The 27027-nt window shown below is 45.2% G+C and overlaps 1 protein-coding gene across 2 annotated transcripts in view; it reads left to right on the top strand.

The window, feature by feature from the left end:
- The window catches only part of SKI (SKI proto-oncogene), a 114533-nt gene extending 88184 nt beyond the window's left edge, over positions 1-26349 (top strand). For both annotated transcript variants that reach the window (XM_054222211.1, XM_054222212.1), the window contains 6 exons: positions 15276-15401; positions 15902-16017; positions 17700-17974; positions 18931-19232; positions 21762-21992; positions 25415-26349. In XM_054222211.1, the coding sequence (XP_054078186.1) occupies positions 15276-15401; positions 15902-16017; positions 17700-17974; positions 18931-19232; positions 21762-21992; positions 25415-25603 (1239 nt within the window). In that variant the 3' untranslated portion in view covers positions 25604-26349. The remainder of the gene's footprint in view (positions 1-15275; positions 15402-15901; positions 16018-17699; positions 17975-18930; positions 19233-21761; positions 21993-25414) is intronic.
- The last annotated feature ends 678 nt before the right edge of the window (positions 26350-27027 follow it).

The following is a 27027-nucleotide window of genomic DNA, read 5'->3' as shown; positions in this document are numbered from 1 at the left end:
ATATTGAACAGATGACCGAGGCTTAAAAAAACCCTTTTTGTCTATTAAGCTTATGGCTAAGATATTATGAAAACGGCTTAATAATGTGCCCTAACATTTATACCACACTATTTTCTTACTTTAATTTTCCAGGCAATTAAAAATAATTGAAAGTTACTGCCAAACCCCCTGAAGATATACTTTTTCTTTCAAATAAGCTTATTTTCATACTTGTGAGGTCACCAGATATTTATTTGACCATCTTTATAGGGGTCAGGCACATTACACACACAGAATGGGGATGTGGAATAGAACTCGCATTGTAACAAGAAAGTGAGAAGTAAGAGGAAAAAACCAGTACGTGTCGTGCCCGGTGGGTGTTCATATTTAGTATTTGGGCACGGCCAACGTAACTCATTATACATATACCAACTGAGGCCTAAATTCTGCAGTTCACTGAAGTACTTAAAGTTACATCTGTGTTTAGAGCCTATTAATTTTGAATAGATGCAGACAAAAGTTCGAATGCTTTGTCAGATATGAAGGATGAATTGGGACCAGCAGAGGGTGAGGGGGTTGCTCGGCTGAGGACGGTCCAGTCTGGCATGGCAGTTTGCTCCAGGGGGCCCTTCCGGGATGCCGTTCGCGTTCTGACATCCGCGGGAGTCTCTGTGGCAATGAGAAGAAAGGCAATGGAGAGAGAAAGCGGGAATTATATTGGTAGATATAGACTGTACGTAGTCCAACCTCTCTAATCTTCTCTCCTATTAATAGAGTTGTAGCAAACACAACCCATGTGGCTGCGCAGTCACGCTGCACTGGAATATTGCTTAGCCACTTCTCCCCTAAAGGCTTAAAATCTATTACGTTATACAAGAGCTGGAAGCCTTTTCGTAGCATCCCAGTTTTCCCCCTCCGTCCATCCCATTCCCCTGCCATGTTTCCCTTCAAGTTGTCTTTTGCTGCCTCATTTGATGTTATACAAAATAGGGTTTTTTTGAAACATGTGTGTCTCTCTAGACATATTCACATACATTCTGTGGGCATTTCCTCTTAGATCTCTTATCTGCAGTCGAAAGGGGAGTTTATGTTGGAAAAAAAGAAAAACGGGTGGGGTTTTTGACAGAATTTTGTATGTTCAATGAGAGAATTTGCTGAAGGTTTCTTCTTTAGTATCGGTGTTCATGTTGATCATCCCAGTGTAGGGGGTAATATTTTGCTCAGTTATTTTAATTTGGGGGGGGGACTGTTGGAAATGTTTCTCTTTTCTCAGTGTTACTAGCCCTTTTGAAGGACAAAAGTCCAAAAGTGTATCACTTCTGTATGGTAAATGACCTAGCTAAAATTACTTCTATTTACCTAAGTCACTCCTGGCACATAAAAGGTCCTTCCAAAGCAACCCCTTCCTGACAGAGCAGGGCTGGTGTGCTGGGAACGGCCTCTCCTCTCCTTCATCCTCCTCCTCCTCCCGCCCCCCTGAACTTAGCATCTGGTGGAAAGAGCATGTGATGCTTATTTCTAAAGGCAGCAAAAGAAGCTTTGAAAGTCTAAGACTGTAACTGGTTGTCTGCCTTTATCCTTGGAGCTCTGGGGAGGTTTCAGAAGTAATAACTGTTACTTAAAGTAGATGAGCTTCTTGTGGCTTTCTTAGAATTGTAGAGCACGTTAGTTGTCGGGTGCTTAAGGAAGCATCTGCCTGTCTGTAGCTTTCAAAACATTTTGGAAGCAAAGAATTTGGGTTTTTCCTGTCTTCTATATATGGATGGTGAGAAGTTACTCCTCAAAAATTGTGTTCTTACAGAAATGGCCTGCCTTGACTGAAAAGATATGAAGGAAAACCAAGTTCCTTTTAATGATATTAGATTTGCTCAGTATCTTACTTAAAGCTATTGGGACCTAAAATATCCTTAACTACGTGGTTACTACTCATCTCCTTCAGTCAAAAATGTAGTTACCTTTTGATAAAAAGACTCAAGGTGGTAGTTTCCACAGGGATGGGATCAATAGCTGAGGCCTTGTACAGTTTGGTTTCACCAGGACCAGGGGTCTTCCATTGCACTGTCTTTTAACCTTTACAGGATTTTAATCCGTGGCCAATGTGTTGCCAGTATACTTTCGCTGATACATATTTAAAGCAGTCTTGGTTTTAAAAACCTGCATTGTCCATTGGTTAGAACAGAAAACTCAGACTCACTGGCGATGCGTTACACTCAGGCAGTGACTTTGTGAGTATATTTGAGCTAATTGCAATTGTTTCTTTACACTTTGTTGTACTTGAGCTTCAAAGCAAGGAGCTTGGCTCCAGTCCTGTCATGGGGCATGTAGACCATATCTTCCAGAACAGTCTCAAACTTTCTTTTAGTTATCTCAAGTAAATGAAATGCAAGTGAAAAATAAATGTACTGCAGCCCTAGGGCAGTGCCACCTTTCTGCAGCCTTGAGGATCCCAATTGTTTTCATAGACTTTTCATTCCGGTGTATTGTTGATTACCAGAATGACACTACAGCCAAACTAGATCTGCTGATAAAATGCATTTTCATTAAGTAGAAGGGCGGGCATGCAGAGCAGGTTGTCAGAAAGAGCCCTGTGAATAAATGTGGGTAAGTATGGATGGCAGTGCAGACAAGTGGGGCCGTATTTGCTATGCTCTGCTGGCTCTTCAGACTCTGAAGTAACTCATTGTGATGTCCTCAGACTGTTGTCCCTGGCTTAGGCTGACAAAAGACGGTCCATTGCCCTCACCCCTCAGTCTCACATGCTTACGCACATGTGCCAGGCTTTGGGGAAAGGTCTGGAAAGAAAACCAACCTGTCACAAGTACCAGATTAGATGCTGAGAGGAAGAGTGGGGTGAGGACTGAAGGCCTTATTTTCCAATTGAATTGTGAGAGATTGTTAAATATACACTGCTTATTGACTTTGCTATTTTATATGGTATTTTCTTTTCCTTCCATAATTACTCTGATTCAAAACGAACGCAGACCTTTAAGCTTCACTCCAAAAATGCACAGCCAATTAAATATACAAAATTATTCAAGAAACCATAGATCTGGTAACTATCTGTAAAGTTGATCTATGTGATCTCGATCGTATTTTTGCCTGATGTGCACTGCTGTAAGAACGGTAGGGTTTTGGACTAGCATCAAGGGGCCTAATGAAGTTTTGGCACAGAAGGCTATAGATGGGAGACAGTTGCCCTGACAGCTCACCATTGCGATTACTTTCTGCACTGGAAGTGTCGTGGTTTCAGATGTCCACAGTTTTTGGACTTTTCTGGGAGAAACCAAGTATGTTGTCGTAGATGTGCTGTGAAGACAGTTCTAGCAGGACAGGACTTTGTAACTGCAGCGGTAAATTGTGCCTCTCTAATAGTGATAAAACCTGTGAGAGCATGGTTTGTACTTGGGAAAGATGCCAAAGTAAGATAGATGAAAGTCAGATGAACCCAAGAGGAAGAAGTTCTGAAAAGCAAGAAGGTCTCTTAACAAATGCCTGTCCTTGTAATCGAAATAAAAAGGTGGGATGTGCAAATGTAGGGTGCTTGTAGCTTTTTAGTTGCATCACTGTGCTGAATCGGGGTCAGATTCTGTGCCATAGGGAGCTCTGCAGGCGTAAGAAGAGCTAGGGAAGAACCCAGATCAGGGCAGTCTGGAGCTTGGAGCTGCCTGCCCGGCTGCTGCAGGAGAGTTTGACAAAACTGACCAAAAGCCCATCTGTGGCCCATCAATTCAAAGCCCGCGCTCCCCTTTCCTGGGCTCATAAACTGCCTGGTTGCTGAAGTTCATTATGTATTAGCTGGTGTTTGGGGAAGAACACCATGCCTGGTAGAGAGCTGATATTAGTGGAAATCACAAGGGGAATGCTTGTCCTTTTATGTAACATTTGAAATTAAAATGAGATTCTTGGCTGGCAGAGTGGACATGTCTCCACAGTACAGGAACTGATGCCTTGGAGAGGGTTTGGAGCTGGAACTTAAGTGCAGTTACAGCAAGAGAGCCTGGTTTCATTTCAAAGAAAATGGGAGGAGAAAATTTTGTCTGCAAACAGCTTTTTAATTACCAGAACTGTGACCCCACAAACAATTCATCAAAGATTGGGCAAAGTAGATCTGTTCATAGAGGAAATTTTGATTTTCCTTGATGAATCTGATGGCATAACTTCCTCAGCTTGAGTTCCAACAGGAGCTGAGACCTTAATCCCTTCCAACTGCCAAACCTGCGTTGTGTTTTCCTGGAAGAGCCATCCTGTGTGTGCCGGCACGGATCCCTGCTTCATTTGTTCTCCTCCGTCAGCCCCGCTCCCCGGCCCTTCGTATTGACAGCGCATCAGAGGGTTCCCAGGCAACTGTTGCCAATAAAAACGACCGGAGGAAAAGGGGCCATTCTTTCTCTTTAGCCCCTCTGACCTGGTTTATACTAGTCCCAATCACTGGCTCTACTCAACCAGTGGGAAGTGTGAGTTGAACTGTTTTGTTTTGTTTTGTTTTAAACCACAGGGCAGGGAATTATTTTCAAGATGTAACTTTTAGTTTCCACTGGGAGGGCAAAACAGTCTCTTAGCCAGTGGAAAAGAGGCCTCCAGTTGCATCAGCCGAGAGCCAGAAAGCAAATACATCGCGTAACAAACATTCGGCTATCTTTTCAGATGTTTCTTTAAAAGAAAAATAGAAAATATCAGGGAGGTACTTTATTTGAGGGATTTAACACTGACATTGAAATAGCTGCGAGCCACATTCAAGACATGACTTTTAGTTTGTTTCTGGCTCGGTGTGGCTTATTTCAGTTTTCCCATCTGTGCCGTGGGTATCATACTACAATGGTTTTGCGCTTCTCAAGCTTGCCCATAGCAGAGGGATTTCAACTGGAAGAATCAGGGAAGCAGAATCACTTTGAATGGGAAATCCTGATTTTGTTGAGCAACTACTAAAGATCCATAGAATTTTGAGACTAGAAGAAAGGCTATTAAAAATTCAACGTTTGTAGAATATTTGGAGGGTTTTAAGGACTTATAGGATCAGATCTATATCAAAGAGTAATTTTAGATGATGGATCTACAAGCAGAACAGTGAAATAAAAGAGCAATTTTTGAGATCAGGGATTAAACACCCAGTTGAACTGGCTGAGCATTTTTTCTCAATGCAAGTTTCCAGGTAGCACTAGCTGCCTCTTCGTGCTAACCGAGCTTCACTACTGCTCAACTCAGGGAAAAGTCAGCAATTTGCGTTAAAGCCTCCAGTGGCCCAGAAGAATCCCAGGAGCCTTACCAATCTTTGTGCAATAGAACAGTGGGGAGGTTATTTGTAATTCCTCCCTCCATTTCAAAATCAAGTTTCTGGTTTTTTGGGTTTACCTGGGAGATTGTTGCTGGTTTTGCTATACCACAACTTACTAGAAATCCCTTACTGTTTGCTCCTTTGGATAAGTGTAATCATCAGATGTCATCTGGCCTAATTTTTGTACTAAAAGAATAAAAGGAAGGAACTGTTGAGACAGGAGAGAAAACTTTTTTTCTTTCTTTTATGCTAGCCAAAAAGCCTTCAAAATGGATGATGACTTACGCCAGGGGCTATGTAGACTGTTCTAGAAAATAATTTAAATTTGCCTTTACAAAATGAAGTCATCAAAGGGTATTCTGTAGGAATTTACTTTAAACTGAGATGGTGTCTGAAATAAAATAGTCCAGTCCCTTTTCACTTCTTCTGTTGTAAATTTTGGATGTGATTCCGTAGAAATTAAGGTTTTCTGCACAGGTGTGAGAGAAACTCTGTTCCCAGTTTTTTAAGATGAACATCCTATACTACCATATGACGAAGACATTCCCTCTTTACATAGGATTCTTTGAGACGAGCTGGGAGTTGGCTTTGCCTTGCTATCAGTGAAGTAGAATCAGGCCTTTTCACAACCATCCAACAAGCTCCCCTCTCGGGAAGGGACAAAGCGAGTCCTTGTAGGCTCATCAATAGAAGGGAGGGCAGGTGAGTTCCAGTGAGGGTTTTTTTCACAGCTCCTTCTTATGCCTGTGCAGAACAGGCGCTCTCCAAAGCGCTCTCGACTGTGGTTTGTGAAGATTCCCCACAGGTCAGACTGGGGGGACACACTGGCAGCCAGCATGTGTGCTGTGAAGGCAAGAATAGAAAGCAAATACTTCCCGTAATCACACGTCCCAAAATGACAGGGTAAAACGCGTACTTATGCTTCCACCAGAGCAGTGAAAAATGGGAAGATGGAAAGTCTGGACTCCTGCCCAATGAAACCAAAATTGTAAAAAAGAAAAATAAAACAAATGCTACATACACTCCCTAGAACTGACACTGCAATGTGGTAGGTTTTTTTTCTCTTTTAAATATATACAGTAGACGAGCAGTAAATCTTCTTACAGCTCCATAGAACAGCATTATTTTTAGCTTTTTTTATTATCGAGACAACCCTTCATAGCTTTCAATCTGTAGCTGAATATATTCATTTTTTTAATCCACGTGAGAGTGCAGTCCTTACAAAGACCTCTAATACCTTATTAATCGTTTCTGGACCACGTCACAAAGAGGCTTTAGGAAGCAAGTGTTCCAGCCATCAGTGACGTGCTCGTGAAGCTTAAAGGGTGCAGAGAAAGGGTCCTTTTTCCCACATGGAAGATACCTCTCCTTTTGCATTTTTTAGTTTCATTTTAACTAGGAATCTGAAAGAAATCTGAGGACAGCCAGAGAAGCAGAGAGCACACTCCGTTCTCCTGTGGTTCAGCCTGTTCGTAGATAGACTCAGGCCTGTCATTCATAAAAGCACCATGTGGAGAATTCGAAGTTGAGTTCCCAAGTTCAGGAATCGTGGTCTCGGTAACCTCCAGAAGTAGCTTTGAATACTTGTCACTGGTAAAGGTACGTTTCTCTTGAAATGCCATTTTACAAAGCTGTGCAACATGATACCGTCACTGTGCCAGCAGGAGCCTGAGCCAGTCTCAGGGCTCTGAAGAAAAAAATTCAGATGGGTACTACTAGCAGAAGAGTTATCACACACGGCCATGACTGCGTTGTGCTTAAAATAAGACTTTGCAGCCTTTTCTTCCAAGTAAAAGTAGAAGATAAACCTCATAGCACCCTTAAAAAATGGATAACTAATATTACCCATTTTATATCTCCAGGTCAGTTGAGTTTAAGTAACTGGTCCATGGTCACACAAGTGAACAAGTAAAGCCATTTAGAATAGAACCTACAAGTTCTGTCTTTCAGTTCCCACTTGTGTTACTCAATGTGCTCTTCATGGAGTAGGAACAGAACTCATACTCTGATTTCTCAGCAACGGTCTATGCAAATATTGTCTGGAGACTTTCCTAGGGCTCTTCAGGCATCACCAGCAGCATGAAATGCAGAGATTGGGGTGGTTGCTTAGATTTGCTTTTCATCGCTGAGTAAGAAAAGCCATCAATTCCTGTAGAAAGATGCTTTCAGAGCTTCTCTTACTTATTGTATTTTATTGAATAGTAGTGCAGGTAATGAGAGCGATAATCCCTACAATTTTTTGTTCCCTTGCTGTGCTTCAACTCCCAAAATTTCACTTTTTGTAGTGCCTTTCCTGCAAGGAAATGTTTATAAAGTATTAAAATCTTTGTCCCAATAACGGTTAACAGCTAAGTTGCCAAGTCAAATAAGAAGCATTCACAGCATTCTCATATGCTTCACTTGCAGATGCCATAACTGAATGCAGTGCAGTTGCCTGGAAAGGTAGTTTCAATCCGTCTTTTTCACTGTGTATATGTTTTTTGGCTATTGGAGAAGTTTATTCTTAAGAGGAAGATAGTGTTGGTGAAATAAACTTGGCAAAACCTGGAGAATAAATAGAGCGTCTACTGAGATGCTTTTTAATGTGCTTTTGCTCTGGTACAGCTTATGAGCTTTTGAAAATGCCGTCTGTCCTGCCTCAGTCTGGGCCTAGAGGAACACCTCAGGAGGGTGAGAAAGATTGTTGACTGAACTCCCACTTGGTCCTTGACTTCTTGGAGTGTGTTAAAATAATGCTGAGTTTTCCCAATAAGATGTGTATCTGGCCAGTCCGTTCCTTGTAACCCAGCAAGGACCTAACGGATGGGTCTGTATAAAGTAGCTAAGAAAAACCAGCCTGTTGCTGGCTGGCAGGAATTTGCTGGAGATGGTTCTTCACTGCTCTGGAAAACTTTTGGTATCCACAAATTGAAATATGTTAAAATCTTCAGGCATTTGAAATAGTTGAAAATCTTTACGCACCTTTGTAAGATTTTTACTGGTATGTCTATAGTATCAGAGGGTTTTATTCTTGACACATCTTTTGATGTAGAACAGAATTGGTGTTAGTTTCCTAGGGGAGGGTAGTGGAAATGATTTGCTTAAGATCGGATAGATCTGCATTTCAGTCACAACAACCCCAAGCAACGCTACAGGCTTGGGGCAGAGTGGCTGGAAAGCTGCCCAGCAGAAAAGGACCTGGGGGTGATGGTGGACGGCCAGCTTAACATGAGCCAGCAGTGTGCCCAGGTGGCCAAGAAGGCCAACAGCATTCTGGCTTGTATCAGGAATAGCATGGCCAGCAGGAGCAGGGGAGTGATGGTGCCTCTGTACTCGGCACTGGTGAGGCCTCACCTCGAGTGCTGTGTCCAGTTCTGGGCCCCCCCTGTACAAGAGGGACATTGAGGTGCTGGAGCGTGTCCAGAGGAGAGCGACCAGGCTGGTGAGGGGTCTGGAGACCAGGGCATGTGAGGAGAGGCTGAGGGAGCTGGGCATGTTTAGCTTGGAGAAGAGGAGGCTGAGGGGAGACCTCATTGCCCTCTACAACTCCCTGAAAGGAGGGTGGAGAGAGGTGGGGGTTGGCCTCTTCTCCCAGGGGAATAATGACAGGACCAGAGGAAATGGTCTGCAGCTGCGGCAGGGGAGGTTTAGGTTAGATATCAGGAAGAATTACTTTACTGCAAGAGTGGTCAGGCACTGGAACAGCCTGCCCAGGGCGGTGGTTGAGTCACCGTCCCTAGAGGTGTTTAAGAAACGTCTAGATGTGGCACTTCAGGGCATGCTCTAGTGACAGAGATTGTAGGGATTTTTTTTTTGTGTGTGCGTATGGTTGGACTCGATGATCTCAAAGGTCCTTTCCTACCATGAAGATTCTATGATTCTATGATCAGTAGCAAGACTTGGATTCACAAGCCCTTTTCTGCTTGTGTGTTCCACCCGTGTCCTTTACAAAACCAGCTTTCCTATCCACTTTACTTAAGGAGGAAAGTTTTATTAAGAATAGGTGCTAGGCTTGTCTTTCAGAACTCCGTAGTGCTGGGTGTTCACTGCCAGCAGGGTCTTGCACCTTCCCCGCTCTCTGTAGGACAGTTGCTGGTTTAGATGTTTGCCTAAACTCCTTTGGAGTAACTGAGTAAATGTGAGCCAAGATGGTCAGATGACAGTTTTTAACAGGAAAAAAACCAACATATTAAATAACAACCAGGTAATTTTTAATCAAAGGCTCACCAAGTTAGTGGGAAGACCCTGCTCACCCAGTGGACCCCAAGTGACCGTCAAGTCCAGACCAGTCAGGTCTGGTGCTGCAGCACAGACCGACGGCAGCTTCAGCACTCGGCGCCAACGCGGGCATTTGGTGCTAGTGGTAAAATGTGCTCACAATCAGCTTTCTGCTCTTTCGGTGTATTTTTATCTTCTGATGTCTGACACGTTCTGAACCCAGCTAGTCTCTCTCTGGGGTTTCTCCATGCTTCTATCAGACCAGCGTCTGGTCTTGTGGTTTGTGCCCCTAATGAGAAAGCTGCTTAATTTTCACACCCAGACGGAGGATGGGGTGAGACAGGAAGCTCCACCCTTTCTCATGGTGTAACTGAACTCAGCTGTTTGCATGAACTAGCAGCAGAAGCAATAGCTTGAGCAGAACGATAGCATGCTATCTATAGATTTACAGCCCTTTTTTTTTTTTTTAAATTTTGCCTGCTCTGGTTATACGTGCTTTTCTAGCTGCAATGGAGACATTTCTGATTTACACCCAAGTTAGGAATATGAAATTGAATTCTTCAGCCTCCCAGTATTTTCCCAATTAATTTTTTTAAGAGACTGAAATACAGATTTCTGTGTGTTGGGACAGCTTGATAGCTTTCGGGTACACTAAATCTTTCCTTTCTAAAGATGCCGCGTAGGATGCTGTGATTTCTGCTGGTATGGTATCCACATTTCCAGTCCATCTTTAACAGGAGTGGACTGGGCCAATGGACAGAGTCCCCAGTCTCATCAAAGCACCTGCACGGAGCGTGCTCTGTCCCTTTAACTGCCTGGCTCAGAGGCAGCGAGGGCTCGTAGCCCCATGCAGTGTGGGCCACTGCACCTGCTCCCAGCCTGGCTCATCTCCCAGCGGCACTAATGGCCACCAATGGCACTGTGGCGCAGAATCTGAAGAGCAGAGAAGCCTGGAGTTTTTATTCTTTTGCTCATATCGTTCACTACACGTGGTGGGAATGCATTCGCACCCAGCCTGGGAAAGGTTACACACAGATAAACAGATGCCCTTACCCCCTTTTAGCAGAGATCTGTGTTTTCAATTAGATTTGGGAATTTGATGCCAAACTTAGACCCAGTTACAGGGAGATTTTGTCGTCAGAGGATGGATCAGAATTTGGAGCATGGGCTGCTTTGCTGAAGGTACATTTCTAAGCTAAAAGTTCCACAGACAAGGTGGCCTCTTAAATATTTTCCACTCCTTTCACCTAATGTTTTCCATTCTTAACAAGGCAAAAGAAGCCCATTTTCACTGCCGCATGCACCAGTAGCATGGCAAAACCTGGCTTGACAAAGAGCACACTGAAGTTTGAAGGGTTTTAACAGGGTCCTTGGTGGTTTGAGAACATGGGGTTGCGCTGAGTTTTAGCCCTGTTCAATAGTGCTGTGGGTGGTTTTTGACCCGTGATGGACGTGCACCGTTGTATGATACGTGTCTTTGTGTTGGCTTCCACTGCCAATTGCATAAGACCATTTGTGGTTCTGTTGACACCCCACCCCTGCTCCATCAGCAGGATTTGGCCCATACTAGTGCTCTGTCCCTCCAGAGCCCTCTTTGTGGTGGCCTCAGCTTGTCCCTAGAGGAACGCAGCTCCCACCACAGAGGTCGTCAGGGTACAGCGGCCATCGCTGCGGGCCACGAGCAAAGTGTGAGGAGAGACCCAAAGTCATCTGCTCAGCCGAGTTACGTAGGGTCGGAAATAAGGTAGGGAAGAGAAAGTGACTTACTTCAGGAAATGTATTTCCTCAGGCACCAAGCATCATGTCCATGAGCACTCCCAAATCTTAAAAATTCAGAATTTTTTCTGGGCTCATTTTCCATTCTCTGTTGCAATGAAAAGAAACGTTGAGGTATCGCACTGACCTGGTACCGCTTGGGCTGCTGGTTCTGGTCACAGGACAGAGCGCTGGGGAAGGCTGGTCTGTCTGAGAAGTAGAGGGCCAAAAATTCTTTCTACTGATCTCGTGGTTTATTTCTGTAATACTTAATTGAAGTAGAAAATTTGATCAGACGTGTCAAATGTGGCCCTGGTTGGCTAAAGCCCAAATTGGGCTGCTTAATTTCGGTTTGCCTTAAAATGGCTGACATTAAAGTTCATGTGCCCACATTTCCCTTCAGAATGTACTTCTAAAAATCTTTTTTTAGTAACTTTATAAATCTTTCTGTATCTGTTTTTCCTCAAAAATCAATTGCTTCAGAAAACAACAGTCCAAAAGCTTAAGTTAAATGTTTCACATAGCTTTTTTGGACCCACTTTGTATCATGAAGTTTCTTACAGCTGTGGACTGCGGAAAACTTATATTAACAAATCACTTTGCCCAGCACAAAGCCCATTTGACAACAAATTATTAAGTTGCCTGCAGCGGAAGAAAAACTGAATAGGAAATAAGGAAATATTTATTTCAGTCTTCTAGGGTTTGGGTTCAAGTTTTTTGTAAGTCATTTATGAAGATGGCAAAAAAGTTACACCAGATTTTCAGTATTTCTTCTGCAACTTCGTATGTTTCATTATTTGGCAAAGAGAGAAAATGAAATAAAATCATCCATATTTGAGCCAATACCAAGGTTTGCTGGCTGCCGTGGCTGGGTTGGAAGTGTCAGAGTGGGGTATATTGTTGCCTGGAACCTCTCCTAGAGTGGGATGTAATTGGTGAGTCAGACGAAGAGAAGATTCTGTGTTCAGTATCTGGTCTTGTTCCGCATCTAAGTATCTTCCTAGAGTTGTGAGCAAATTTGCTTCTGCCTCTTTCAGCGTCAGAAGGCAGCACAAAACACGGTATAGTTCATTCCTGGCCTGTTTTGGGTATTTATAGGTGGAATTTTTGATGAGTCCATGACAGCCCCAGTATTTCTGCAGAGGGGGACGAAAGTGTCTTCGGTGGGATGGCCAAGCAGAGAGACATGTACAGGAGCACAGATGGAATCAAATGACTATGGGTTGCAGTCAGAAGGCTTATGTTTCATGAGTTTCAGAGCTGAGCCTCCATCTCTTGATTAACAGCAACATGTAGTGCCTCAGTGTTTCATAGATCAGGTGGGAAACTACTGTAACTACTGCTTTTCGCTGTTGTTAAAATGGAACCTAAATACGTGGTGGGGTTTTTTAAGCATGTACCAAGAGGCAATTCCTGCCTCAACCAGCAGATGACCTGTGTAAACAAAATGGGATAGTGCATGGAAAGAAAAGTGGTGGAGGCCATCACAGCACTTCAAAAGTCATGTTGGTGGCAGTCCTTTACTGAGTCCAGCTGAAGGGCTTTACCACTTTAGACAGCACTGGTTTGTTAGGAATACTGAGGAGTCCTGTGGTGGGAGATGACTTGAAGTTAGAAAAATCTACATGCCCCATTTTGCACCTGCTTTTCTCTCCCCGTTTTTTCACCCCGTTTCCATTTGTGGGGAAGGGAGACCTGTTTTTCCCCCATGCACGCACCTTGTTTACTGCTTTTTTTTTCTAGCAGCAGCTCATGTTTTCAGATCAGTACTGGCTGCTGGTGACAAAAGGCTAAGCATCATTTCCCAGGTCAGCTGAAATGCGTTGTGCTCCGAGCCCTCCTGGTCCTCGGTGTCAGCCTTGATTGCCAGGGGAACGAAGGGGACAGTGGAGAAAGCTGGAGATGAGACATGATTTCTTTAAACGTGCAAATGAGATCATTCTGTTGAAATATCTCTCCTCGAACCTTTCTAAAACCTGACACTTGCTCGTTTTTGTGCCTGCCTGGGGTACTGGTGCCGTCGGGCTGGGGGAGCGCTGTGGCCGAGGGGACACCGGGCCCAGGACGGCCGTCTCCAGCCCTGCCCGAACAGCATGTTCTGCAGAGCAGAGCGCGGATGGTCGGGGGGAGGAATGGGTTTCCATGCTGAGTCTTGCCACCTGTTGCCTTTTTCATTCCAAGCCCCCCTTCTTCCCCACCCTCCACCCCAGGCTCCCCTCCCCACACAGCTCACCATCCCCAGTGGATAGGGCTGGGAGCAGTAGTCACTTGCCAAATACCTTTGTAATGCTGTCACTAATTCTGCACAGACAGCATCTCTGAGAGCAAACACAAATCTTTTCCAATGCATTGTCCTGCGTTTTCTACAAAAAGCATTTAGAAATGCCTTTTCTTAGTTGAGTTCGCTGGGAGAGACCGTGCCATAGCCACTACGGGAGTCAGCCCTAGGGGAGCCTGAAGCTGTGCCCAAAGAATCCTCTGTAAATCCATTGAAGCTGGCATTCGGCACTGGCACGGGCTAATTTTGTACTTGGGGTTACACATATACACACCCATGTCATTCTTCTTCATCTGCTACATATGGAAAGCTGCCCCAAGCGCCAGAGCGCCAGGGAATGTTTTACTAAATCCTCCAGACTGGGTTTGATTACGTTACTGCACACACTGGGCTGGGGAAGGTGCGAGTGGCGTGTGCTGCCAGATGGGCTGGCATTAGCCAGACAGTCATCGCCTTGAGCCGCAGTCCCACGCTGCTTCCGTGAAAGCAGTAGGCTGTTCGTGGACGTGAGGTCATAATTTCCTCCTAATTAAGGTGTGCGAAAGGGATGGCATTGCTCTACTTACGTAGCTGTCGGGTTTGCCTGGAAGTCCGTTGGGAGGCTGGGGAAGGGCATTTTAACAACGGTGCTTTCAGTTCCTCAGGTACTCTTCAACTGAAGTCATTTAGATCACAATTGTCAGGAGTGAATAACCATTTGGAGAAGCAGGCTCTGAGTTCCCAATTTCAGATGCCTTGAAGGGGACTGATTTTCAGAACACAAGACACTGGCAAATAACATCCTTCCTTTCACTGGCAGATAGAGCCGGGTTTAAAGCATTTCAGGCTCTCCAAATGTTGCCGTGCCTGTGTTTTACAGACGCACCTGTATAAATACTTGTTTGCCCACAGAAATCACAGTGAGGTGTAAGGATGAAAAGATTCAATGTAAATATGAGCGGTTACTAGTTATTACAGCATGGTTCTGCCACCTTCCTTAGAACCAAGTTGAGTGGGAATATGGAAAGGTAGAGAGTTCGGACTTGCAAAGAGAAAGAAAAGAAATAAAAAGGAATAGAAACTGAGGTGGTACGTTTCTCTTACTTCTAGTTGTGATGCAGCATAAGGTCCAGAACCTTCTCCCTCCCTGCTGATAGACGTGTTTGTACTGGCAGGGCTTCAAGCTGGTATCCCCACTGCACCAGTTAGACCAGTAGTTACCAATTTTTTTGCAAGCCACGCTGGGACTATAGGAATTTTATTCCTTCACAGTGTTGAAGGAAAGGGGTTTTGCTTGCCAAAGGGCTTTCTTATGCTTGAGGATGATTTATGGGCCAAGCTGAGCCACTTGTGGAAAAGGCAAAGCAGCTCTTGGCAGCACCCCCAGAATCCACTGCAGCTGTGGGGTAGTGAAGTCATCGGCATAACAACCACTGCAAACAGAATAACAAAGTCTGTTCTGTTCTCGTTTAAAATAATCTTTCCAGTTCAGCAACCACATTAAACCTTACCTTTCTGCATACAAAAATAATAAAAGGCAGATAGTTTGCTGCAAATGGTGTGACTGTCTCTCTCACATTACTGCCTATCACTCCTGCACCATCTACACTTTATCGAAGTATTTTAAAAGAAGCCACATTCTGTCATACGTGTCTGTCCCTTGTTTTCACTCCTTTGTTTTTCCTTAGGTTTAAAGAGGCAGAAGAAGCCCCAGTGTTTCTTCTTTTAAATACAAAATTTGCTTTTACCTGTTTTTAAGCTGATTGCAAAATGACTAGTTCTGTCTTTGATTTTTCCTGCCTGTCTTTGTTTCAGGTCCCTTCAGATCCTCCTGCTTCCAAAAAGCCCAAAATAGATGACTCTGCTTCCCAATCTCCAGCTTCTACTGAGAAGGAAAAGCAGTCCAGTTGGTTACGGTCCTTATCCAGTTCGTCTAATAAGGTGATTGCTGAATATTTTGTAATCAAAAGAGAGATCAAATTAGCATATAGCATGCCCCTACTGAAACCAGAAGAGAAAATGAGAGGAAGAACTTGCCCATGTTTTCTAAGTTAATAACACTTTTATCCTTTTCCTGGTGAACATTGAGCTGTGCAGCCCTCCCAGTCTCCTTGCTCTCTGCCAGCGCTCACTCACCTTGGTTGTGACAAAGGCGTAAGCAATTCCTTCGTGCCTTTGAGGTGCAAGAATCCTGAAAGACTCAGGAGCCTTTTGTGCTCTCTGCAAACTACATGTAACTTACGGACAGAGAAAAAACATGTGAGATTCTAAATTAGTACAGTTCTCTTCCAGTGGAATCTACTAAGTAGGTAGGTCCTAGCCAGTGAGGGAGTAGTTTTAGAGATAACAGAACGTACTGAAAATCATCACTAGCACTCCGTTGTGTTTATAGTTTAAAAGATTGTTTGTATTTACTTATTTTTCTTTCCCCTCCTTCCCAGAGTATTGGCTGTGTCCACCCCCGTCAGCGTCTCTCAGCTTTCCGGCCCTGGTCCCCTGCTGTATCGGCAAATGAGAAAGAGCTCTCCACCCATCTTCCCGCATTGATCCGCGACAGGTGAGGAGACATGAACCGAGGGCGGAATGGGGTTCGCAGCCCTGCAGGTTTATTTGACAGCAAGTAGCTTTATGTTTGTTCCCTTGTGCTGTTGGCTGGTGGCTTTGTAATTCATTCGGTCGGTCCACTAGTATCAGGTTAAAAAGCATTTGCAGCTGCAATGTTTTAATTTGCGGAAGGGAAACAAAAATAAGTACTGATATTTTGTGCATCCATTAACTAGGTAGGTGCAACATGCCATGAAAGTCTGAAATGCGGGCTGCTTCTATGAACTTACAATCCTTTTGGGGTACGGTCATCAGAAGTTCTCAGACTTCACTGGTTAAAGGAAGATTGAGTCGCTCTCCGAGGGCGGGTGGGCAGGGACCAGCCGGCCACTTCCAGGCAACTGCCAGTCGGGAGCTGCCGCAGGTCTGATCCGCTCTCCGGGCAGCGCGTTCCCAGCACGGCTGCGTGTGGCCTCCTGCACCGACAAGAGCAGAGGAGGCCGAAGGACCGAATGGGCGGCACAGGCAGCCCCCTTCCCTCCCGATGGGCGGCGGTGCTGGGTGATGGCAGAGCACGCTGGGCGGGAGAGCCGGCGCGGGACTCCAGCTGGTAAGGCCCATCAGAAAGCTGATGCTGTGGGCCAGAGTCTGCTCTTGGATAAGGAACATAATTAAACTGGTACAAGAGTGAGTCACCACCCACAATAGGTGGGACTGCTGGTGTCACGGCACGGGAAGCGTCAGGGCAGTTACACATTCCGTCGCCAGACTTGAACTGTTCAGTCTGAAAAATCTTTGTGCCAGATTTCTGCCTAAGGGTAATGGTTTCTTTGGAAAGTTTGACTAAAGCGGCCAGGTGTTTTTAGGGAGCGTTATGGAGAACATATTTTGCTGTCCTTATGAACAAGTTTCTCAGAAACTGTGAGGATTGACTTAAAAAAAAAAAAGGAAAGAAAAAAAAAGTAAAAGAAAGCCTACCAGCGTGTCCTTGCTTTTAAACTTTTCAGTTAGTTGGGAGAGAAGGGCTAAACTGGTGTCAGAGGATGCCCTTGGTATCGCTGTGAGAAATTTGGCCAATCTAAGTCTTGGGGAAAAAACCCACCTTCGACAGGTTCAGGAGAAATAGACAGTCTTGGTGATGTTTATTGAAAAATTCTGTGTATTTGACATTGCAATGTTACTGTCCTTTAACAGAGGTTTGTTGGGGTTTTATCTGTGCTTTTACCTACATGCACTCAGATGTGTGCTGTGTCAAAAAACTAAATGCTTTTTCAACTTCCGTAGCCTTTCTTAAGGAAGTGCCATTTCCGTGTTTAGAAAACATTTGTGGATAGACAGAAGTAAAACTGTGCAGTTGGGTACAACAATAACGCATGAAGATCAGGATGAAACATCATTCTAATTTTTAGACTTTGGGAGATCTCATCTCTTTGGTGCTCTTAGAATATGTGGCACTTTGAATCTGATCCCTTCTGATCTGGCTGGAGATCAGGTGTATACATCACCTCCATGTTTACATGAGTGCAAAACGCTACACAGATACATAGGCAGATTCTCAGCTGGTGTAAATCAGTGGAACTTCACTGTCATTCCAGTAATTATCTTGCAGTTTCAGTGTAACACATGCATTGGGAAGCATTTTAAAGCCGAGAATATGACTATTTTCTCCTTCTTTTTTGCCTCCCCCTCTAACAGTTTTTACTCGTACAAAAGCTTTGAGAATGCCGTGGCCCCCAATGTGGCACTTGCACCTCCAGCCCAACAGAAAATTGTCAGCACCCCCCCCTGTGCCACAGTGGTATCGCGGAGCAGCGAGTCGCTGAGCAGCACAGTCCAGCCACGGAAAAGAAAACTCGCTGCGGAGAACCCAGTTATCCCAGAGGCAGCAGCCACTGTTGCGGCCACCGTTACTGCCACTGAAGAGGATAAGGAATCAGAAGCAGAAATTGAAGTAGAAACCAGGGAAGAATGTAAGTGATCGTTATATCTGCCTTTATTTTGTTTTATTTGTGCTGGGTTTTCCTCAGTAATTCACGTGAGTGAGCTGTTCAACTCCTGGTGTGATTAAATATAATTCTGGAAGCCTCATCAGGATGTAAAAATACGGCCTTAAATAATAACGAAAACCAAGAATGGAACTTAAGCTGGGGGGGTGTTTTCCTGGGAGAGGAACATGCGTTGACAGAAAGAAGCAGCTGAGCCAGAGGTGTCCACTAACCTGGAGTCTTTTATTAAAGCAGGTAAATGTTGTGCAGGGGACAGATTGTATGTGCTGTTCACATGAAAAGTGATGGTTTGCTCTCTGATCACGAGCCATCTATAAAAGCCTTTGTGGGATATACACAAATAGCCCGTAAAAATTCCAGAGCGCACACACGTGCAAGTGTGGAATTTTGTGTCAAGGAATGTGGTCACAGTCTCAGTACGGCATCCGTGGCGCTGAATACAGAAAGACCCAGAGCCGGTATGTTCCTGAACAGCGTTCCCGAACGGGGCCTCACAGCGAAGGGTGAAGAGACTGGTGTCACCTCATTAACGTCACTTAGATAATTCTGCTGCTGCCCTCAGTGGGTTCAGTCTTCACTCAGTACATGCAGTTTGTGCAGAAAGAAGAAATTTTACCCCCTGAAAACAGCAGGATCATGTAGGTTTCCCTGAAGAAATCTGTTTCTTGGCACCCACGGTGAAAACACTGTTTGTGACATAAATTCCAAAGTCACGATTCAAGCAAATTGTAAGTCGGTCCCTCAGGTCAGTCAGGTTTGCGTTTTCATCACATTTCAAGTATCAAGGCATAAAGCGAGTATTTTCTTTCTTCCATTTTGCTCATTCAATATTGAGTATCTCCTCTGTACAAAAGGGCCTCAGCATGTTTATATTCGTTTTAGACAATTTTTAATTAATTTTCAATGTTTCTATTTTTCAGTCACCTCCTCCTTATCCTCGCTCTCCTCCCCATCCTTCACTTCATCCAGCTCCGCAAAGGACATGAGCTCGCCTGGGATGCAAGCCCCAGCCCCAGTCAGCAGTTCATACGAGGTTGCACCACATTCCGACTCTCACAGCAGCGGGTTGGAAGCCGAGCTGGAGCACCTAAGGCAGGCCCTGGACAGTGGCCTGGATACAAAAGAAGCCAAAGAAAAATTCCTCCATGAAGTTGTTAAAATGAGAGTGAAGCAGGAAGAGAAGCTGAACGCTGCCTTGCAAGCCAAACGCAGCCTACATCAGGTAATGCTGCAAAACAGCTTTCTCTTCCCGCTGTCTCCAGATACTCTTCCAGGTAGAAGCCATTAGGTAGTCTCATGTGAAAAAGAATTGCCTCATTTTTCCCAAATAGCAACAGCCTTTACTGGGGTACTGCTTGTAAATTCAGCTGGGAAACCAAAGCATACAGGAACCATTCCTACATTTTTACGCTTGCCACCTGGTTTTGCCTTGGGGTGTAAATCCATGGTTACCAAAATCAACATCTTGTCATTACTGAAAAAATCTCCTAGTCCAGCACAGTTTATTTTGTTTTCATTTCACTGAACTAAAAACATTTCTGTCCTTATGGAGGCTTTATCTGTAGTTTTAAAAGATCTGTGACACTCCTGCCATTGCCCAGCTGAGGGAGGGTGTTCCTGGGACACAGAGACAGTTGCTGAAGCTCTGATGAAGAGCTGAGCTGCTGCTCCTCGTTAAGCATCCCATTAGCCATCTTCATTCAGTGAAACAGCTCCTTATTTGTGGAAATCCTTCATACATCGGTCACGTCAAAGAAAGAGCAGTCAGACAGAAAAGGCAGCAGATAAGTACTGGCCATTCCCAAATCCCAGGGGCTGAGCTCAATGGTGGGTGAACCTTCGTTTTATTGAGCCAGGGCAGAAGTAGTACGTAGAAATGGAAGGCAGAGCCAGTGCGGATTGGCGTGTCCTCTCCCAGTGTTGCGCGTGGAGCTGTAACCTGGCTAGAAATGTACGCCCTGCGGTGCAGCTGGGGTGCCGGCTGTGGAACAAGGGCCTTGTTTCATCTGGGATGGGAGGTGGGAGAGCAGCACCTGCACTCTTGGGCAGCAGCAGGCGCGGGGCCTGGTTAGCTGGCACGAGGCAGGTGGTTTCTTTGGGGAATGAAACAAAGGACAGCGCTCACGCACGTGATCTGTGTGCGATATGACTGCTGTGTTAAAAAAGCACCAAAAACCCCCAGTAGTAGATCCACTAGCAGGCAGGAGGGGGTGAGAGGGAGATTGTATTGAGTGCGTAGATGTGATCGCAGTGAGAATTGTAACAGAAGTTTGACAACTCACACTTCTGGAAGAGCTGCGTACAGCAAGCCAGGTTCTGGGCCGCTCGCCTCTCGGGCAAAGCTGCAGGTCGAGGTCCTGGAGAAGGGAGGCCGAGAGCTGTCTGTTCAGCTGAACGCTTCGTTGTCACCTTGAGCAAATCCCTTCATTCCCTCGTGTTTTATTTTATGTATTTAAAAGTAAATATTTATAAGTAATATATATTTAAAGCTAATTTTTAAATATCCAGACTAAATACATAGGGTGTACTTAAAGCAGGAATTAAATGAAGTAGTTGACGAAGCAGGATTGAGTGTCAGAGCGAGAGGGAATACGGTACCTGGCCATCGTTTCCCATTCGGGCAGCTGGGGGTTTCCAGTTCCCCGTACGGACGGGACTCGTGTCCCCGCTTCCAGGGGCTGCGCTAACAATGGCCTGGCTGGGAAGTGAGATTGTCAGAAGAGTGCATTTCCCATGACCCGACGGCAGCGTTACTTAACCGAAACACGTTGCTGCGAGGGTTCGCCTCTGACAGAGAGGAAATGCTGCTGCTGGGGGAAAAAAATGGAACTTTAGTTTCTAATTTAACCACTTAGGAGACAGACCTTTAGTGAGCCACAGTTCTGCGCTTATGATGAACGTGTCTTTTAACAACAGCTTTTAAAAAACTTGAGTTTCTTCCTTTGTAGCTTTAGGTTCCTTATCGTTATCACTTCAATTAATGGCTCTCTCTTGGGTTTGAGATTTCAAGTAACAGCTCCCATTAAGAACCTGGACAGTGAGAGGGGCGATTTCCAGAGCAAGGCATGGTTTTGATTTAGCCTCAGGTTTTAGCCTGGAGTTTTCCAGATGTTGTGACGGAGCGGTGCCTTGGCTGGTTGCCAGGAGACTTAGGGCCACACACCAGTTACCTCGAGCGAAACAGAACCGCCTCCAGTTAGAAGACGCACAATTTGGTTTTCTCTCATAGTTGCCTTAAGTGGATTTTGGGGGGGCTTGATAAAATGGAACTGCTTACTGAGCTCTTCAGCAAGTAGCGAACTTTCTTGTTCAGCTTTGCTCTACACAGAGGGCATTCACAAATCGCATTTATCACAGCGCTGTGTATCGTCAGTGCGTTCAATCAAAGCGCAGGCGTTACAGTTGGTTTGTTTGAAACTCGGAGCTGGTGTAGAGCACATTGCTGGGAGCTCTCTCCAACTGCGGTTCATCTTTATTCACTCACAGATGGTCACAGCTATTTTGCTTGACAAAGCAAAATGTGGTGTATAGCTTTTTATTATCCAAGAATTCAGGGTATCTTGAGTGTAGGATCGCACGTGGACTTGAAGGAGAAGAGCTTGTACAAAGTTCAGAATGAGGTTTCGACATGAGCCTTCTCGGCCATACCCAGCAGCAGGTGGGAATTTGGATCGCTCCTTTGCAGTTCTGCTGCTTTGCACTAACTCAGTCTCTGCTCCTCGTTTCTCACAAGTTTGCTTTTGTGTCCTAGGAGCTGGAGTTCCTCAGAGTGGCTAAGAAAGAGAAACTGAGAGAAGCAACGGAGGCGAAGCGCAACTTACGGAAAGAGATTGAACGTCTGAGAGCTGAGAATGAGAAGAAAATGAAGGAAGCCAATGAGTCTCGGATACGACTGAAGAGGGAACTGGAACAAGCCAGGCAGATCCGGGTGTGCGACAAGGGCTGTGAGGCGGGCAGGCTCCGGGCCAAGTACTCAGCCCAGGTAAGGCCTGAACGCGGAAAACTGGGCTAACAAGTGAGCTTAGTGTCTGCAGTTTTCAGGGTTAGTTCAGGTGTCTGTCTGTCCGCTAATGCCAGTGGCCTTGTTTTGTCTAACGCGATACAAGTCCAGCTCTGTTCTGGCCGTCGTCCCTGCCCCATCACGTCTGTTTACAGCCCTAGTCCCTGCCGCGTGGTGTTAACTGACGCCACACTCTGACCTCTTCTGTCAGTCACACAACTCCGCCTAGGACCTTGCACATTTGTCATTGAAATCACCATTTACAGAGAAATAAGACAAATGCTAGCCATCATTTCAGCTCCACTAATGCTCTCTTGGCACTGTCAGTGCATAGGGATCCATTTCAATACCGGAATATTAGGCAGAGCCATTTTCTCTAATAGTGGGGGTGTTCCTTGAAATTGGCCTAGACCTACAGGAACTATTTAAAACAGGAGAAAAAACCAAGGCCCGTCAGTAAGCAAACTGCAGGGCTGGCAAGGCGTGATGTTTACAGTTGTAAAGCAGAAGAAGAGCACACTGTCAGGTCTAAGAAAAGACTTCCAGTTTCATCTCAATGGAAGTTCTAGGAATGCAGGAACGTGTTGTTACAAGCAACATGTATGCGTTAAGCTTTAGAACTAAAAAATCTCTCCCCGCCCTCTCCGCATCAGATTCTTTTGTAATAAAAGATTTTGAAGTTTATTTAAACCATCCAAAGCCAAGCGATCCAAGAGCTCAGGCTGCACATCCTTAAGTCGTGGTGTCGTGTTGGTGTCGCAGGGCACATGGAACGCAAGGCCGTCCACTCCTCCAGGCCCCCTCAAATGAGCCGGCATTAACACGCCGAGCCCCAAGCAGCATGGCAGCTCCTGGCGTTCCGTGAGAAACAGCCCTGGAGAGGAATCCATTGCCTGCCCTGCCTGCCCCTTCCTCCAATAAAACAATCCCAGTTGCACAGTAATGCAGTTCCTATCGCAGGGCACGGTCCCACGCCCGATTTAACCCCCTCGCCCCCCCGCGCTAGAGAGAGGGGCTCTATAGAGCCAGCCCCTCTCCTGCAGGCTCCTTCCCTTCCGCTGCCCGCCTGCCCGGGGGCTTGCCCTGCCCCGCTCCCACCTAAACACCCCCTGCCCACCACCGAGCACCGAGCCTGCCCCAGAAATGTGGAAGTAAAAGGCAAGGGTCAGCAGGCGTTGGCAGCAGAAGGGCCCTGAAAAATGAGGCACGCTTGCCTAAATTTAAACTCCTCCAGCAGAGCTGTATCACTTACATGCAAATGCCACAAAGGTGTCACACAGCCGCAAGATTGACTTGCAGGTTGTGACACACCTGCAGTAATGGTACCGGCAACACTTCTACACCGTGTTTACTACAGCAGCTTTCCTGCCGCGCGTGTTGTTAAACACACACGCAAACGTGTTGTTAGGCCTGAAGCGTGAGCTGCAGATATTTGGTGTGGTTACTTTAAGGGGGGAGGGGAAGGAAAACAAAAAGCAACAGCAATCAGAAATTCTTCTAAGGCCAGGCTCAATAACGGGAAGGGGAGTGGTGCGCTTGTACCAGTATGAGCCATGTCTGCCCGGGAGCCCCGCAGCAGGAAATGATGTGGGCTTCCTCCGAGCATCACAGGATGTCTCGCTGATAAGAGGTGTCCAGACTAAACAGAAGCAGAGTGAGCGCTGCTGCGCTGGGCGGTGCCGGCAGTTGACTTCCACTTGAGGGGAAAAAAGGCAAGGCAAGAGCAAGTGCAGCTAAAAGTAAACCCCTGCGGACCCATCCGGACCAACCGGCGCGTTGCAACGCTGCAGGTGTGTCCGCCCCGGTCTGTGAGACACGTGACAGTTTTTGACAATGTAGATTTTCAGTCTCCTAATAAATTCCCTCCGTGGAGTCTGGAACTGCTTTATTTAGCAACTACCTCACAGATTTCTGCGTGGCACTCCAGGTATTTTTCTATCAAGTAACTTCAAAGCCTGAATTTTACAAGACATCAATATAACTTAAGAACTTAAGTCGTGTAAGAAATTTTAAAATTACGCTTTATCCATCCTTGTCTCTTTAATTTGGAGTGCACACACAGAGTCGGTCACTTCGGTTGTATTCGTTACTTCTTATTTTTGAGGAAACTACAATTCTCTAGACAGGCTGAGTCCGAGCAAGCATCAGGCAAGCAAGAGAGGAAATAACAACTTCAGGGTTGAATGTCTTTGTGTAAGCTTAAAGTACTCGATGCTTAACTGAGTATCCGTGTGGTTTTAGGCCTGCCTTTCTTCTCACCTTGAGCCTGAGAGCTAAACATGGATGGGGTGATGGGGTAGCCTTCATTTGAGCCCAGAACATAGGAGTTTGCCTTCTCTTTGTTAAATAACAGGCTTTGATAACTGCTTGTCTGTTTGTGGCCTGAAATGGTATCTTTCAAGCCAGTGCAGTTTTTCTAATGTTTACACCCCTGAATACCGGGGCTTTTCTCTGCCTTTGGTATCAGTAAGTGAAAACTAGGATGATTGACTGACTGCTGAGGCCTTCGGGGAGGCTGAGGCCATCTGTGTCTCTTGCTGTAAGTTGGAAAAAGACTGTTAGAGCTCAGCATGTGAGCTTCTCTGCAGCTATTTGGAGCATTTATTTCTTTAAGTCCATTTCTGTGCAAAGTTATGACGCTTTAGGACCTGCGCAGTCCCCTTGCTTCCCTCCCCAGGCCAGCCGCTTACCTACGAGGTGAAATGGTGCTAATTCCCACTGTTGCTCGGAGAGTTTCTACTCGCTCAGAGGGCTCCCTGTGGCCCAGTTCTCGCATCCATGTTCACAATCCCCTTGCCATCTGCACTGTGCCCGCCTTGCCTCCCCACGCTTCTGCACATTTTAAAGTGCAGGATATAAAGGTTCTTGTGTACGGGAGGGTACTGCACTGGCTCTTGTTGGACATTACTCTATCGCGGAGACACGGGCTATTCCAAAGGTAACTGGGGCTGTTCCTGGTCTCTCCTCTTAAGAACCATTGTAAAAGATCTGAGAGTAAATTACCCGTGCAAACTTAGCGTGTGGTTCAGTTTGCTGAAGTGCTGTCTGTGTAAAGAAATAAGAGTAATGGCTTAAGAAGTACAGTCACCAGAGCTCCGTTACACTAAGGCACTCCTGACTACTCTGTTTTTCAGCCTCCTTTCTGCAACTTAAGCCACCAGAAATATTTGAGAAAGTCAAAGCTAAACAGTTCATGCAAAGCACTTGCATAATTGTACAGCAGCGTGCACAAAAATAATAGGGAAAAGGGAATTCCTTCCTCACCTCAACCTTTATAGTCTCAAGTCTGAAGTACATGCTGTTTTATTCCTCCTCTCACTTTGTCTGTCTTACAGGCCACAAACACACAATGGAACCGAAACATTAAAATAGTTTATGATGTTTCTTCCTCTGCTTTTCTCTAGATTGAGGATCTGCAGGTTAAGCTTCAGCACGCGGAGGCTGACAGGGAGCAGCTCCGAGCTGACCTGATGCATGAAAGAGAGGCTCGGGAACACTTGGAAAAAGTAGTCAAGGAACTTCAGGAACAACTGTGGCCTAAATCCAGCAGCCAGCCCAGCAGCGAGAGCACAGCGAGCAGCCTCGAGAACTGAGCAGCCACCGCAGCGTCTGACACACCTTCAGAACGAGAGTATGCACAGTAAGGGAGGAGGGGTGGGGACGCGTGTAAGTGCATGTGTGAGTAGTTGTGTCTTGGCACACAGATCTCTGAATATGGATTCTTATTAGTCGGAAGGCAAATGTTACTCTTTATAACAGAAGCACTGAATTACGCCTCTTTCTTTTCCAATCCATATAGCACAACATCTTACTGTGCCTATAAAACACAAAGTGTTTATAAACAGAATACTTTTAAGTCCACAGCAAATTTTCTACCGGCAAACTCCAAGCAAGCAGCATCGTCCAACTAAAATCAGCGTAAAAGGCGAGCATGGCAGTGTTTTTGTGTTGCCCTTCTGCCTGTTGGAACATTTTGGAATTCAAAAATAAACAAACTTTTCTTATAAGCTATTTAAAAGAATTCATTACACAGACTTGGTATTAAAAAATTAACAAGATTTTTATAATGAACCTTTAAAAGCAAAACAAAAAAAAACCTTCGATGCACAATTTTTAATGACTTGTTACAGGCTTTGGGATTCTTAACGTAGAAGCCCTCTGGTGATGATGCCATTTCATTAGCAGTTTTCCAGCCATCTAGGAAGCCATCGCAGTTTTAATCCCGTCACGTGGTTGTATGAGAATTTCAGAGTGCTTTTCAAAGTTGATTTTTTCCTTAGAAAGAATTCTCTTCATTTCCTGGCCTGAACACAAGACGAAAGGAAGACGCGGGACTGTAAAGGGGTGGGTGGGAGCGGGGATGGGAAGAGAAGACGTTACAGAGCAGCCTTACAGACTTCGGCCTGTGCAGACAGACCACGCCAGCTCTTCTGAAGACGTCTTCATTAATCGCTGTGTTCAAAAGACTCACTTCATCCAAGAGCACTTCAGCTTTAGGAAAAGAAAGAAGGAAATAAAGGAAGGAAATTCATGATCTGTTAAGTCAGTTGAGAAATAAAGCAGAAGACATACGCGTTTTGAAGTCATTCTGAAATCTTTACTTCAGCTTTGTGTTTTCTGGAAAACTCATCTTTGTTGCACCATCTTCCCATAAATTCAGTATTTACCTGCTTTTATTATGAACTGTCAGTCAGGATTTCTGTGCCCAAGGAGAGTGCAACATCACATTGTCGGATACTACAGAAAAGAAAACCAACATTTTTGCTGCTGTGAATAAGCCTACATCTTTTTTAAAAAAAAACTTTTTTGTTTTTAAAAAAAGAAATTACTTTAATTTTGGGATCCAAGCCGCAGCCCCGGAATAAAAATGCAGCATGCCATCACTTTGTCTTGTTGTTGGTGTTATTGTTGTTGTTGTTGTTTTGTTTTGTTTTTTAAAAACTGCACTTTGTCAGAATCTTACTCTGCATTTTATTCCATATTTCTAAAGTTTACAAGTTGAGCATTCTAGATTCTA

The sequence above is a fragment of the Rissa tridactyla genome, chromosome 16 (assembly GCF_028500815.1).
Source record: "Rissa tridactyla isolate bRisTri1 chromosome 16, bRisTri1.patW.cur.20221130, whole genome shotgun sequence".
Taxonomy (NCBI): domain Eukaryota; kingdom Metazoa; phylum Chordata; class Aves; order Charadriiformes; family Laridae; genus Rissa; species Rissa tridactyla.
This window is presented reverse-complemented; position numbering and strand designations above follow the sequence as displayed.